This window comes from Myotis lucifugus, unplaced genomic scaffold (assembly GCF_000147115.1).
Source record: "Myotis lucifugus unplaced genomic scaffold, Myoluc2.0 scaffold_3812, whole genome shotgun sequence".
Classification (NCBI taxonomy): Eukaryota; Metazoa; Chordata; class Mammalia; order Chiroptera; family Vespertilionidae; genus Myotis; species Myotis lucifugus.
The window spans coordinates 1-14,019 of NW_005874860.1; the positions used below are offsets into that span (position 1 = coordinate 1).

At 42.3% G+C, this 14,019-nt stretch overlaps 1 protein-coding gene across 2 annotated transcripts; it reads right to left on the reverse strand.

Moving 5' to 3' along the window:
* Nucleotides 1–7,277: 7,277 nt before the first annotated feature.
* Nucleotides 7,278–12,454, reverse strand: LOC102430515 (SAYSvFN domain-containing protein 1-like). 2 transcript variants are annotated; one of them, XM_014450796.2, is made up of 2 exons: nucleotides 11,569–12,454; nucleotides 7,278–7,981 (listed from the first exon to the last, which is right to left on the reverse strand). In XM_014450796.2, exons 1-2 carry the CDS (start codon nucleotides 11,569–11,571, stop codon nucleotides 7,637–7,639), a joined length of 348 nt encoding a protein of 115 aa, XP_014306282.1. In that variant the 5' UTR covers nucleotides 11,572–12,454; the 3' UTR covers nucleotides 7,278–7,636. The 2 variants fall into 2 exon arrangements, with proteins under 2 accessions (XP_014306282.1, XP_014306281.1); XM_014450795.2 differs by lacking the exon at nucleotides 11,569–12,454 and adding an exon at nucleotides 9,037–9,279.
* Between the last annotated feature and the right edge of the window lie 1,565 nt (nucleotides 12,455–14,019).

Sequence of the window (14,019 nt, forward strand, 5' to 3'; positions counted from 1 at the left end):
AGTCCAGGATTGTGAGAGGTATGTCCGACTGCCGGTTTAGGCCTGATACCTGGGATCGGGCCTAAACAGGCAGTTGGACATCCCCTGAGGGTCCCGGATTGGAGAGGGTGCAGGCTGGGCTTAGGGGACCACCCCCCATGCACAAAGTTCATGCACCGGGCCTCTAGTATATAATAAAGGAAAGGAAAAGGGATAGGAGGTATACAGCAATGTAGGTATGTTGACTTCCTCATCTTTTACAGCCACAGGTAAAAGTATGTAATTAAAGGCTAATAAATCAAGTAATAAATTGAAATTAAATTAAAAAATGTAAAGTCAATAAGTCAATCAGTTAATAAAAGTGAGTGCCAAGGAATAGAGAGAAGCAGGGAGAGGGTGGAAATACAAACTTATGATATTCACTTTTGCACAAGATATTAATAAATACTGCCTAAAAATATGAATGATAAAATATTTTAAAGTTAAAAAAATAACTTTGGAACAGAAATTTGTTCTCCTAATTATCAAAAGGAATAAAAAAAATTAAAAAAACAGAGACCATTATGTTAAAAAAAAGCAATATAAACAGAAAACTAACATAAAATGTGATGAAGATAAATAAGACTTCAATAAATATAAATGAGCTAAACTCACCTATTAAAAGAAAAATATTCTCAGAATGAATTATAAAGGAAAATTCAACTGTTCTCTACAAGCAACCCACCTAATAAAAATTACTCTGGCTGAAAATCAAAGATTGGACAGAAATATACTTGGCAAATGGAAACAAAAGGGAGGGTGTCCTGATCTTAGTGTCAGATAAGGATGAATTCAGGGAAAAAAGCAATCAAGAAAACAAAGATGACTTTTTATAATGATAAAAGGATACAATCTGTAATTAGAACCTAAAAATATGCTTTTCTATATTCCAAAGTCTGAAAAAATACTCAAAAAGTACTATATTCTCATTAAAATTTTTGATTAAAAATGTAAATAAAAATATTAACAAATAGAACCTATTAGCATATTAAAAGAATAGTACAATAATTGATTACAATTGATCAAAGAGAAAAAAGATCAGTATCTACTACCCTGAAAGAGATTTTGTGGAATTCAACATCTATTCTTAATTTAAGGAAAATAAAACCTTCTAATAACATAAGTACAGGTGAATAATCCCACTTACTCAAAGGCAACATCATGCTTAATGGAAAAATACTGAAGCATGATCATTAAAGTCAAGAACAAGATATCTGCCAAAGATATCATTGACTGTGATTCTGACTTATCATTTTCTCAGATATCCTAGTCAATGTCGTTAAATAAAGGGAAAAAAACAAGAAATATAAAAATTAGAAAAAGGGGGGCTAAATTTTATATTATTTGAAAAGAAAATAATTATCTATGTGGAAAATCCAGGAGAATCAACTTGAAAATCATTATAATTAGTAAGAGAATTCATGAAAAGGCAAGAGCTGGTATGATATTAATATATTAAAATCAGTAACTTTCATATATATGCATATATACATCAACTAGTGGGAAGGAATAATAGAAATCCTCAGAATGCATCACTTTCACAAGCATGCTAGTCTCCATCATGATTACCACCTTTTTACCAGGTTGATTTCCTGTGTCTGAAATGCTACCTCCTTGTCCTTGCCTTCTTCCCGAGGGGCTGATGCTCCTTCGAAATCAGGACATGACTGCCTCCAGGAAGCCCTCCCTGACCCCATATCCCTTTTCTAGGCTCTGGTTCTTGTTTAGACATCATGTTCTCATGCTGCGTACCACACAGTATTGTAACTGATTTGGGTCCACCTTCCCCTTCTGACTGTGAACTCCATGAAAAAAGGGACCTCGACTGCATGCTCTCACGCTCAGCACCAGGCCTGGCAAAGATTAGGTGCTCTGTCAAAGCCCACAGTAGATACCGTTAGGCTTTGATTCTCTTCATTGGAAGTCATGACCCAGAATGGAATATTGAACCAGAAAAAAAAAAGTTCGATTTTGCTGTAGAGAATATTGAACAACTGAAATTTGAATAAAGTATATTAGATAAAATTTTAAAAATAATAACGATAATGAACCAGATCCCAAACAGATAAATGGCTGAAGATTGACAGGTAGATAAATAGATAGGGAAAGATCTGATGGATTCATATAAGTTGAAAAAACAGGTGCTAGTTAGTAGATTGTTATGCCTCATTTGGTCATGTTTATGGATTGTAATTCTTTCATTGGTGAAAGAATAAATTCAGAAAAAAGTTGTTCAGTAAAATGCTGTCCAAAACAGTTAAATTGATGAATGCATAAGCGTATTTGTTCTGGAAACAAATGGTTACAGGTTTTATTTAGTTCTTTTACTAAAATGTTTGTAATTTTTGTTATGTTGACTTTTAGGATATTCTTACTTGGTTTTTAATTATCATGATCATTAATATCATTGGTTTCCCCAAATTAAAACATTCCACTTTAACAAAAAAGGTAGAATGTATAAATAAACTTCATAAGCCAATAATTTTGCCATAATGTCAATATTGTTAATAAAATCTTAAAAGATGGCTGAATAAAAATATGTAAATATTTTCATAAATCAGATGACCCATATGGATGGATGGATGGATGGACAGGTGACAGGTGGTGGACAGACGGAAGGGCAGATGAATGACACAGAGTATCTGCTCTCCATATGATAGCCCAGGTGGTCTTTTAACCATGAAAACTGGATTATGTCATTCTCTCCCATAAAAACTTCATGCAAGGCAATAAAACCCAAAAACATAACAAAGAAAATAGAAAGCAAAGGGCAGAATAGTGAATAGAGTGTGTTATCATTTGTGGGCTTGAGAAAGAGCAAGCATGGCAATGGGTGGGAGCTTCATCACTTATTAACTTTTTGAATTCTGAAATACATGCACATAAGTACAAAATTAAAATATTTTGTTCTTTTTCGTAGTTCCAAAATATTCTAAAATAAACAGTGTTTCCTTCTTGTAATAATTGTATTTAAAGAAAATTCCAGAAATAAAGCACCTTTAATTGCCATACAGCCTTTGGAGTGAGTTCCTCATCATTTTAAAGCCATTTATGTAGCGATGATATCCTGAATAAACAGTTTGAAAATAGAAAACTTTGTTACCCCCATTTAAAATACACATCCAGCCTGGCTGGTGTAGCTCAGTAGTCGAGCGTTGACCCATGAATTAGGAGGTCATGGTTCGATTCCCAGTCAAGTCAGGGCACATGCCCGGATTGTGGGCTCGATCTCCAGTAGGGGGCATGCAGGAGGCAGCCCATCGATGATTCTCATCATTGATATTTCTAGCTCTCTATCCCTTTCCCTTCCCTTCTGAAATCAATGGAAACGTATTTATAAAAAGATAATAAAATACGCAGCCATCTTTCTAGGCTTGGGTCTAATATATACTGTTTTCCTCCTACTTAACATTTATGGTTTATGTCAGGGGCTCTAAACCTTTAGTAAGCTAAAGATTAGCCCAGGGAGGTTGCTAAAATGCAGATTCTCAGGGCCCTCTCCCTAGACATTCGGGGTCAGTGGGTCTGGGTGGGGCCCTGGAATCTGCATGTTAACATTACCACAGGAGATTCCCATGTAAGTGCCCACAGATCACACTTTGCAAAACATTCATCCATCACTCAAGGGAACCCAGCTTTTTTTATATATAAAAGTGATAATCCTAGGTAGTACGTACAGACTTGAGATCTGATGACTCCCCCCCACACCCTACCTTTATAAACACCTATACTATGTTACATGCCTTACAGTGTGGTCCTCTGTGTACTCACCTTGCCTTCTCTCTCAGCCTTTGAAGAGTGAGATTCAAGTCTTCATCTAACCCAGTGCTCCACTGTTGTGAAACAAAAGTATGTGACAGAAACCAAAGCATACAGTTCAAATGTTACTCTCTTGGCTTAGGGATCAAGTTTCTCGGCCAGCTGTGTAAGTTCCTAGCCTCTTCCCCGCACAGAGCTCAGCTATGGATAAGCACAGGGCTAACCCCCTCGACTGCTAAATCTACAGGGGCTGCTGTTTAACTTAAAGATGTGTGTATAAGTCGCTCTGGCAGCTTTCTGTGCCTTTCCAGGACCTCTGACGAGCCCTTTCCTCTGTGAATATTAAAGTGAAAAGACCATCTGAAAAAGCGGCAGAGTGGGTTTTCCATATTACAAGAATTTTTAAGTGTGATGGGAAGAGACCTACGACGCACAGCGGCAGCTCTCTGCAACCCCCTGGTGGCAGGATGCTCCATGCATCCCAGCCCCACCCGCATCCCGGCTCTCACAGTGGACTCAACAGCAGAAGCTCATGAAGTGTCCCCAGCAGCAAGCCCAGGGAGCCCACAGATATTAGCTGGTAAATAGGTTAATAGTGTGAGTGGCAGGGAACAAAAACACACAGTTAGAATTTTACTTTCTTCTGCCCAACCGAGGATTACTGGCTCTACCAACTGTGTAACTTCCTAATTTTTTTTTTTGTACAGCTTGTGAGCTTACTCTTAATGTACAGATCGCCTAGACTCAAAGCACAATCCTCATAGCACAAAATATAAATGCCTCAGTCATCACTGGTAAGACTCCAGAGCTTTTTCAGAATTGTCATTCATCCCACTCAGACCTGGAGCCCTCAGTTCAAAGTGCTTGTCCCAGAGGCACGACCGAGACGGCTTAGCCTGAAGAACGGAGGGGACTGAGAGAGATGGCTCACAGCTGGAGGACCCTCAGCGTCCACCGAGGTTAGAATAAGCACATCCTGGGGTGGCGATTAGGGGGGCAGCTCAAGTTCTTTGGGTAAAGAACTGCCTGGAAGAGACTGACTCTTATGTCTGGATTCTTCTTCTTCAGGAATCACTAGGCAGGGCAAATTTAGTCAAGGAATAAATGCAGCCCTGCCCAAGGCCGGGGGGGCATTTGATGGCATTCTGGGGTCTCTTCCAGCCCTCCAAGTAGAAGCTCACTTAATAGCTCCTGTGAATAGATGGGACAATGTGAAGATGAGCAAAAGCCAACATATTTGTAAGATTCAGATAGAAACGACTTCACCCCTGCACACAGCTCTTGTGGGGACTACACGCAGCTCTGAGGTTCAAGTTTTTTGATGACAGAGAAGCCTTTTAAGGAGGCTGCTTGCTGGGCTAATGGTCAGGCCCTGCGTGAAAATTCTCAGAGCAAAAGGCCTTTCTAAATTCTGGAAATCAAGATCGCACCTAAAGCTTAATGGTCTGATCAGAATGGCAAATACATATAGTCCCTTTCTCTCTTCCCCGCCAAGCATTTAATTGGTTCACACCCCACTTTTTCTAGAAGTTAATCCTGGCATTATGCAACCTTTGAGAAGAAATGAGCAAGGAGAGATGACAAACAGTTCCCAGAAAATCCCAAGAAAGAGGGGCTTCGGGCAACCTAGGTGACATTTCCAAAGAGCACTAGTGGTCCACTCATAAGTTGTTCTCTTCTACACTTATGAGAAGTCTCTACCTTGCTGGGATTAGTCATTGAATCCGATGTTCCTAATTGAGAGTTACCGGCACCTTGTTTTAGGGGAAAGTCTAAATTATAGTCTTAAAATGCAAATTAATTCTTTCCTAGAACAATGCTCATTGATCAAAGATATTTCTTCTACCCTGGGCCCGTGTGGCTCAGTTGGTTGAGCGTCAATCAATGTTTCTCTCTCTCCCTCTCCCCTCCTCTCTCTCTCTCTCTAAAAATAAAAACATATTTTTAAAAAATATTTCTTCCTTGAATTTAGCTTTTATAAAATGAAAAATCCCAAGTAAAATATCAGGAAAATGCCTGGCTGGCATGGCTCAGTGGTTGAGCATCAACCTATGAACCAGGAGGTTGTGGCTGGATTCCTGTTCAGGGCACCTGCTCGGGTTGTGGGCTCAATCCCCAGTCGGGGGTGTGCAGGAGGCAGCCAATCAATGATTCTCTCTCATCACTGATGTTTCTATTCCTCTCTCCCTCTCCCTTCCTCTCTGAAATCAATAAAAATATATTTTAAAAATATCAGGGAAATGAAGAAAGCCTTAATAAAATCAATCAGAAGACCAAATCATGTGTCTTCAATATAATGAAAACTTGCATGTTTGGTAGGGATTCTGTTTCCCATACTCTCTACAGATCCACTTCAGACAGAAGTCATGAAAGAAAAGACTTCCTTATGAGCTAAAGGGACTTTCTGCTCAATTGGCTGACTCTGAGGGACAGTCAAACTCCCAGTCAGCAAAGGGCTGGCGAGAGGAGCAATGCATAGCAGAGTTTTCAGCAATGGCTGAAACCCGTGGGGTTAGTTGGCCACAAAATGTGACAACTGAGAACATCTCCTCTGTACTCCTTCTATAACTAAACTTCTCTCTCTCTATTACTGGACACGCTTATTTTATTTTGTCTACCACCCCACTCCTGGCCAGACTGTATGCTCGGAGAACTTGGGGTATGTCTGCTTATCTCAAGGACCTATCAGAGTGCTGGCATTCAATGAACAAAAGCTAACTTTGAATTGAGCTGAGATTTTGCTGTAATAAATAAATCAGGCAAAAAATGGAAAAAAATTAATAGTAAGGCCTCCATTACTTAATAATATCTCATAGATATTAAAGTTACTTTCATAGTATCAGAATTAATAACTGAATTCTGAAGTGGGAAATCTGCTGAGGAATCATTAATTGCTTAAAATCTTAAGTTTGGTAAACACTATTGCTTTAAAACTAGAGTCCTCTTACTCCTCAGTATGATCCATTTAAAAGTTTTCAATGGTTTCCTTTGCTCAATTTAAATGAACCCAAACTCTAACTCTGTACCGGAAGGAGAAGGAACACTGAAAGCAAACCTATTACCACTATTTACAGTTTCTCACCAGAGGCCCACGGGCAGAGGCACTGCTTTCTCTAAACAGGAAGCCACCACGCAGCCAGCGAGTCTGGATTCCGCTTCCAGGGCTCCCCTCTGTACACACTCGAGAATTTTTTCCGGCTGACTTCATCATTAATAACTATTTATCAAATCTGCCCATATTGACTAGGTGAAATACCTCCCCACCCGTCACCAGGACTTTGTCTTCTCTCGTCTTCCTTCACTGAGTCGGGGCAGGATCAATGAGGAGAGTGGAGGATGGAGATGGGCAATGGGCTCTATCTCTGAAGAGTAGCTGTTGTAAAGATTTTTTTTTTTTTTTGCAATACTATGAATGACCAAAAAAGCAAAACAAAACAGAAAGAAAAAACCAAAACTTTCAACTTAAACTTCCCAGGGGAAAAAAATGCCAGAACTATGAAAAGACTTACAGAGAACATTTACTTTTAGTGTACAGTCCCATGGACCTGACCATCACAGTCAGCTCCCCAGTGCCTCTATAGTGCTCTTAAACCATCTCTCAAAATCAGGACACAAACAGGTCTCCTCTCCAGTATGTAATTTTTATAATTGCATCAGATACACAGTGAGTATCTTTCAGGGAATTTCACCAAAACCAAATAGAAGTTCAAAGATAAAACTGCAGCAGATCAGGGAAAACAGGTAGAACTGCGCTGTCACAGGACTAGCCTGCAAGCCGTCCTTAGTCTGGGGCACCTGAACAATCCCACGGGTCCACGGCCAAGGGCTAGGCGGGCCAAGGCGTGCAGCAGAGCTGCTCCTATCTCCCTTCCAGGGGTCTAAGCTGTAACTCGCGCTCTAACTGCTCTGCAGTCAGGGTGCCCTGGATGGCTTCGCAGCCCGGGTTGAACACAGAGTAGGCGCTTTTCTCTCCCTCCTTCTTCTCCCCGGGACCTCGTGTCCCGACATACATCCAGTAGAACAAGGACAGGACAAAATAAGCCAGGCCAAATTCCAGTTCCACAAAAAGTCCCAGCAGGATCAACCAGAGAAGAACCTTCAAGAAGGTGATGCTGGTCAGGAAGGACTGGTCCCGCGGCAACGGTGGGGGAACGGCTGTCCTCCGTGGGGGCTGTGACGTGCTGCTCCCAGGCTGAGCGGCTTCCTAGGACACAAACAAGCAAAGGTAAACATAAAGGGTAATGAGGCTGAGAGGATGAAAACCAATCTGGAGAGGCAGCTCTCATTGTCCCCGGAAGGCTTCTGGCTCATTGATTTCTATTTCCTTGCCCTGCTCTCTGAAACAATCATCTCCCAAAGAGCTCTTGTGCCCTGCTCCGACCGGCCCCAAACCGGTCAGCACTTAGTGAGATGACCCGATGAAAACCCTACAGCACGCAGATGGGTTCCCCTTGTGGGAGGCACTTCCTCAGAGGAGTCTGCTGCTAACAAGAGCTAATGTGCGCCCCACACAGAAGCTCCCCAGTCATTGGTAATGCAATAGCCATGCGTATGCTTCACACAGAATCGATATGGTTGTTGATTTGATTAGATGAGCTAAAATTTTGAGTGACATGATTCTAAAATGAGCACTATACCAGAAACAGGAAAGAAAACCCCCTCTACATATTAAAAAATAAAAATTGCTGTTACAGCTACAACCTTTCCATCCTATACATCCCCAGGCCAAGGCAGTGCCTCCTAAGTGGACTCTCGCCTCCTATCTCTTCCCTCCCCACGCCATCCTGTGTACATACAGTTGCTAAATGAATCTCCTAAAACACCCATCAACCTCCTGTTCACAAGCCTTCAACAAATTTTTATTGCCTAGAGGTTAAAATTTAAACTCTTTGGGCTGCAATCCAAGGCCTTCCATTTATTCAACAGATAGAAATGCCAATACACAGGCTGCTGTGCTGGTGCTAACGGGAGACACGGGGATTTAGGCCATTTTAGGGAGCTGGTCTCTACTCCAGTATTTTTTCCAAACCTCTTTGGGTTTGACCTAGAATAAAAGATACATGACCCAGCATGCATGTATATGTATATGTATATGCATGTGTGTATGTGTATGTATATGTAATAGAAAAAAAGTTTCACAAATCAACAAATATCTTCACATCATATGAAGCTGTTATTTTCTATTCTATTTTTTTATTTTAACAGAGGACTAGATTTCTCTAAATTGATGTCACCACTCACTAAAGGGTCATGACTTACCATTTGAAAAATAGTCTAAAAAATTTCCTGCACAGCACAATCTGCAACTGTATAAATGAACCCTCTACTCCACTTCCACTGGTCTCACTGCCAAGACCATTGCCCGTCTGGCCTGGAATCGCCTCTGGTCCTCTCCACGCCTCGGCTCCTTGCCTTCCTTCCAGGCAGGCATGACTGGTGCGCTGTGCATGCCTCGACCTTCTCCACCACCGAGAAGGTGCCCGCAGCCTTCCGAGCACCGGCTGGCTCTTTCTCACTGAGCACCAAACTGTTCATCTAGTGTCTCTTTTATTTATTTATTTTAGTAAGTTAAACTCACAAACAAAACAGAAACAGACACAGATACAGAGAACAGACTGACAGCTGTCAGGGGCTGGGTGGAAAAGGTGAGGGAATAAGCAAAGAAAAAAAAACCTCATGGACACAGGCAGCAGTGTGGTGATTTCCCTGAGGGAAAGGGCGGTGGGGGAGGGAGGAGAGGGTGAAGGGGGGTAACTGGTGATAGGAGGAGACTGGACTTGGGGTGGTGGACACACAATACAATAATACACAGATGACTATTAAAAAGAAATTGTTTCAAAAAATAATAAACCCGAGGTAAAATAATACTGAAGTATCTTTTTTTATCCTTACCTGAGGATATGATTATTGATTTTAGAGAGAGGGGAAAAGAGAGAAAGAGATAGAGATACAGAGAGAGAAACATCGATGTGGGAGAGAAACATCAATTGGTTGCTTCCCATACTCGCCCTGACTGGGGATCAAACCCGTAACCTTTTGGGTGTAGGGGACGACGCTCCAACTAACTGAGCCACCTGGCCAGGGCTGAAGTGTCTCTTTTAATATAGGTCACCTGTATCCCTAGATTGTCACCATGAAGACACAGACTGCCATATATTATCCTTGGTTGTCTCCAGAGCCAAACAGCACCCACACATAGGTTCTCAATCCACAGAAGAACTTTTAGTTCATTTCTTCAGTCATATCTCCTCTTCTTCACTTCACTTCATTTTATTTTTTTAGGGTGTTCTTTTTTTTTTCTTCACTTCATTTTAAAAGGGATCACAACTATATTTGGTCTCAATAAAATATACAGATCACCCTGGCCAGGTGGCTCAGTTGGTTGGGGCATCATCCTGTACACTGAAAGGTCACTGGTTCAATTCCCAGTTAGGGAACATACCGGAGTTGTGGGTTCGGTCCTGGTTGGGGCACGTGCAAGAGGCAGCCAAAAGAAGCTTCTCTCTCACATTTCTCTCTCTCTCTCTCTCTCTCTCTCCTCCTTCCTTTCTCTCTAAAAATCAATAAAAACATGTCCTCGGGTGAGGATTGAAAAAAAATACAGATAATCTGATTTATATTGCTTCAGAAATTCTATTTTGTTAGAACCTTCTTTTTTTAGCATCAATACTGTAATTACCTTTTCAGTAAAGGCCCTTAACATATCATCAGCAAACACCCCACCCCAACAGACATTTATTAAATAGAAAAAGGTCCCTTTCTGATTTGACAGTGTACACAATAGGGAAATCCCTCAGGTCTTAGTGGGAACTAATATAATCAATTTATATTTACGACTACTCTGGCTGCCAGGTAGAGAATGGGCTGCGAGGGTAGACGTAGGGAAATTGTTAGTAGCAGCAGGCCCAGTAAGAGAGGACCAGGCAGGGATTAAGGTGGTGACTCAGATGTCAGAGAGAAATGATGGACTGATGGATACAGAATACATTTTGAATGTGTATGACTTGAAATTCATAGCAAAGTGAATTTATTTTACTATTGAGGGAGTATAAAAATAATGCTTGCACCATCATTTATTTATTGAGTGCCTTCAAAACGCCTGATCTCCTGTAATCCAGGCAGGCACTGGTATTCCCAATTTACTGGTAAGGGATCACTGAGACCGTAAGTAGCTCCCCTCAAGTCACACACCAGGTGATAGGCAGAGATGAGGCTGGTCTAGGATCTGAGAATGGTCTCCCTCCAAAGCCTTGTTACTTCCTTAGGAGCCTTTGTGGGGGATGGTAAAGGGGAGGGTAAAGAGCTAGAAGAAGTGGGGAAGATTAAACGAACTGGCAAAGAGACAAAGAAAGGAGAGGAGGGATATGGGACGTCCTCAGCCTCGCTTGGCCTTTGTTCCAGTTCCAGGACACCTTCTGTTGTGTGGCAGTGGGAGGGTTTGTGGTCTCACAGCACATGTAGGCACAGTTTAGGGAAGATACTTCCATTCCCCAATACCAAGCTGCTTCCCACCTCCGGGCCTCTGCACTTGTACTAGTATTTCCCTCTGAGACGAATGCCCCTGTCCCCTCCCGTCACCTGGCTGGCTCCCTCTGCTCCTATAAACCTCAGCAAAAACGTCACATGTGGCCTGGCCTTGTCCCTAGGTTTCTGCAAGAGTGGCTCCTTCTTATGAAATGCCACCTCCTGGTGAGGTCCTGCCTGCCTACCCAATCTAAAGTAGCACTCTGAACCCCTCACCCAGTTCACTACCACAGTGTCTGCTCCTCATTCCCCTTTCATAGCATTCACCATTCTCTTCTTTCATTGTCTCCTCTCCAAAAGCTGGTTCTGTGAGAGCAGCATTTTGTGTGTCGCTTTCAGTGTCCCCCCAGATTGAGGGCAGTAGCTGGATCACAGTGGGCACATGACAGGGTTTTGCTGAGTGGTGGTGAGGGAAAGGAAGACACAAAAAGGTGACTCCTGGATTTGAGGGGCTGATGCAAAGATTGTGCTTAGCCAGGTGACTCCAAAGGAAAAGCACATTTGAGCAGCGGGCCAACCTGAGCCAAGGGTTGGAGGTGAGGAGTTGCAAGCCAGGAGTGGGCAGTAGGCCCTGGACTAGATAGTGCCCCGCGGCTGGTGGGGGATATGCCTGGGAGAGAGGCAGGGGGTTTCTACAGGATTAAAAAAAGTTACAAGCATTTTTGTCCTATTGTGGCAGAAGCTTGTCACAGAAAGGAAGAAATTTGAGAGTGGGGGAAGGAAGATGTGTTCGCTTCCTTATCAATGACTACTGAAAATTACAAATAGAAGGCTTAAGATATATGACATGCCACTGTGTGCCACCAAAATTATTAGACAGAGATGGATTATAAATTAGAAAAAAAATGTAATGAGAATTGTCACACCAGAGCAACCCCAGGAATGATAAGTGAGTGCATGAAAATGAGCTTAGGACAGAAACAGCTTGATTAATAAGAACCAACTGCAGGTCCAGCACTTCCTCTCATCCTGCGGTCAGGCCACCAGCTTTTGGGTTTTTAACAGCAGAAGCTTTCTCCAAGTTCAGATTCTCTGGGTCCAACTCAATGACCTCATATTCCTCTGATAATGAGACATACAGTCAGAAACTCAATGTGTGGATTAGACATCGTTTTTTAACTGCAGGGAGAAAAAAAGGGTAGAGGAAGTAGATTCTAAAATCTTAAGTAATTGTGCTCAGGGGGCTCTAATTGACAATAAAGTTACCCTGAGACAAACTGCATGCAAGAAAATGGATTGTTTGAACCCTACAGCACCTTTTCTGGGAGTCAGTTAGAACCCTGACTGTCATGGAGAACATATCAAACTTAAGTAACAATTCATGATTTTTTTAAAAAAATTCCCTAAAACCAGATGTTGTGGCCCTAGCTGGTTTGGCTCAGTGGATAGAGCATCAGACTGCAGACTGAAGGGTCCCCGGTTCAATTCCAGTGAGGGGCACGTACCTCGGTTGCAGGTTCCTCCCCGGCTCAGGCCTTGGTTGAGGCTCAAGCAGGAGGCAACCAATCAATGTGTTTCTCTCACATCGATATTTCTCTGTCTTTCCCTCTCTCTAAAAATCAATGGAAAAATATCCTCGGGTGAGGATTGAAAGAAAACCCAACCAGATGTTGTGCAATAATAAATGAACTTGCTCGCCTCCCCGGGACACCAGGACTTCTTGTCCCTCAGTGCCGGCGAGCAGCCGCGTGTCAGAGCTTCCCTCGCTCTCCGACCACTGCAAGGCCGTGGCCGCCTCTCCCTGTGGGATCTGGGGCCTCAGAGACCCGCCCCGAGCAAGCCCAGAGGATTCGAGGGTTCGTAAAAAACCGAGAATCCATTTGCAGCCCGCGTGGCGTGTGACTGCGTACCTCTGGTTTTGGTGCCTCCGTAGCTCCCACTCAGTCTCACTGCGCTTCTTTCTTTTCCTCCAGTTGTAGATCTCCCACTGGGCCAACTTCCCCATGGTTCTGAGTGGCGGTTGTTTACTTCATAGTTGATAGTTTCAGTGATGCTGTGAGAGAGCAGCACACACAGGTCCGCTCCCTACGCCGCCATCTTGGTTCCGAGGCTGTCTCTAAATCCTTATACACCTTTCCCTTATCTTCCTTCACTATCCAATTTTTTTTTCTCTTCTTCTTCTTCTTTTCTCTCTCTATTGTGTTATTGTTGTTTGCTTGATTGACGAATATATTGGGTTTTTTTTTTTTTGAATTGTTTGTGAGGTTAGACTGCTTATTCTTTTTATTTTCCTGCCCCTCCCTCTCCCCCCCCCTCCCCTGGTTATTTCTGTGTTTCTGTTTCCCCTTGCGTCGCTTGATATTATTGGTTGTTTGTAGTTTGTATTCATCTCCAGGAATCTGTTGCTGTAATTTGTTGGTATTAGTGGCGGACCTATAGGAGTTTTCTCCTCATATAAATAGTCTCTTCCCCTTTTATACTTCATTCTCTTTTCTCTCTTACTTTTTTTTTTTCCTCCTCTTGTTCCCCTCCCTTTTCCCAATTTCATTTTTGCACTCCTTTTTTTCTTTCTTTCTTTTTTCTCTTCTACCTTTTTCTCTTCTTTCCCCCTTATCTCTCAACTCTCTTAGCTCGGGAGGCCACCTTTATTTGGGATTAGTAATATCGTAAATACAATAGTGTTTAGTGCCTGGTACGTTGTGCCTTGTTGTGTTGTATTTTGTGCCTTTAAATCAACGCAGCAGATTCAAGCAACAGCGGCCTCCTGATCACCATACC